The 1844-nt window shown below is 34.9% G+C and overlaps 1 protein-coding gene across 1 annotated transcript in view; it reads right to left on the bottom strand.

Annotated features, from left to right (window-relative positions):
- The window catches only part of LOC106685320 (general transcription factor 3C polypeptide 1), a gene marked incomplete in the record, with an annotated part of 47426 nt that overhangs the window by 2934 nt on the left and 42648 nt on the right, over nucleotides 1-1844 (bottom strand). Inside the window, 1 exon segment of the mRNA XM_067045955.1 lies at nucleotides 1227-1317. Coding sequence (XP_066902056.1) covers nucleotides 1227-1317 — 91 coding nt within the window.

Here is a 1844-nt window from a genome sequence, read left to right as displayed (position 1 = left end):
TCACTCCCACTCCCACTCCCTCTCCCTCTCCCTCTCCCTCTCCCTCTCTACCTCTCCCTCTCACCCTTCTCAGGGATCCTGAGACAGATCCTCCTCCACATCATACAGCTATCTGATCCGGCAGCGTCCTCTTTTCAGCTTGCCACCTGGGTATTCTTTGATCGGGCACCCTCTCTATATCCTATTTATCTTTTCCATAAAGCCATGATGTTTCTCAAACAGTGCCATCAGCTCGTCATTCCTTCTTCTCCAAATCCCATTCTCAGAGACTCCTCCCCATATCCTTCTCAATACTTTTCTCTCCCAGGAGTTGAGCATCTCTTCCACTTTTCTTATCAAGTGCCATGTTTCACACCCATAGATCACCATTGGCCTTATGATAGTTTACCACTTTCATTCTTTTAGAGAGAGCTCTAAAATTCAATACTTTTTGCAGTGAGAATGACATCCGTTTCCTGCTGCTATCCTGGCCTCTATTTCACTCTCTACTTTCTTGTCATCTGTAACCAGACTTCCCAGGTACTTAAACTGGTTTACAGAACTGAAACTATGATCTCTGAATGTCACTTTTCTATTCACTTCCTTATCCCTTCTTCAACTTTTCATGTAGTCTTATCTTCATTAACTTTGAGACCTAATTTAGTTGCTCCTTCAAATTCTTGGAATGTTCCTTGTAAAGTTGTTTGTGTTCTAGTGGCAATGACCACACCATCAGCGTAAGCTAGATGTTGAGACAGCCGATTGTGAATGGTTCCTCCTGAATTAGTTATAATTGAACGAATAGCTACTTCCAATGCTATATTAAAAAGAAGAGCAGCCTGAGGATCACCCTGCCTAAAGTTATTTTCCACAAAAAATTCCTAGGACAGCAAATTTCCAAGCTTAACTCAGCAGGTAGTATTCATTAGCGTCATTTTTATCAGCGTGACTAGTTTTTTCGGTATACCTACCTTTATCTCTTTAACAGAATAAATGCCCTTATGTCCTTTAAAGGGATAAGAAGTCTCAGTATATAGTCACTGTAGGTAACTAGTTAACAGCAAGGCTGGCAGGGAATAAATGAAAAAAATTTCTATTATTAGAAAGAAAACAAGATACGTGGGGTTCCATCATCTTTGGAATCAGCCCAAAAGTGCTTAAGGAAATAGTTAATATTGAAAGCAATAAATATAGTGTATATGTCAAAGCAAATAGGTGCATATAATTTTTTAAAAAATAGTCATTACCTTTTGATACTATCGCCCTTTTTGAAAAAAGTGTACACTTCCAAGATCTCTTCATTGTAAATAATTTCACACACCCAATACGTTGCAAAATCTAAAAATATAAATAAATAAAATACTTTGCATTTAAATGTAACCATCTTAATAGTTAACAAAGGCAATGAAATGATAAATATTTATGTTGAAAATACTCAATTATATTTACAAATAATAAAATATATGTAAGGCTTTCTTTTTCAAATATGATTATTTTCTCGCTAAAAAAATTATGGGATTCAACTAAAGACTGTGTTTCTGTAACTGTCTTAAAACAAGTCACCCAGATTACTTAATAATTGAGATTTTCAAAAAATCTGTTCAACCTGGTGTAATAAAACAAAACATCATAAAAATTGAGAAAATAAAAATATTTAATACGTCGTGTATCCTTTCAATTTTCATGCAGGTCAGTATCCATGTTTTTAATTTATTATTATTGTTTTTAAGAGAGTATCGCTGATAAAGAATTTCGAAGACAACAATACTACTTTGGGTGCTAAACAATTGTGAATCTAAGATGTGCTAAAATATTTGTTCTTTGGCCCAAAAATACAAGATTGTGATTAAATGAATAACAATCAT

This window comes from Halyomorpha halys, unplaced genomic scaffold (assembly GCF_000696795.3).
Source record: "Halyomorpha halys isolate HHAL.00 unplaced genomic scaffold, Hhal_1.1 Scaffold32.1, whole genome shotgun sequence".
In the NCBI taxonomy this organism is placed as follows: Eukaryota; Metazoa; Arthropoda; class Insecta; order Hemiptera; family Pentatomidae; genus Halyomorpha; species Halyomorpha halys.
The sequence above is the reverse complement of the archived record's forward strand: the minus strand, read 5'-3'. Positions and strand labels throughout refer to the sequence as shown.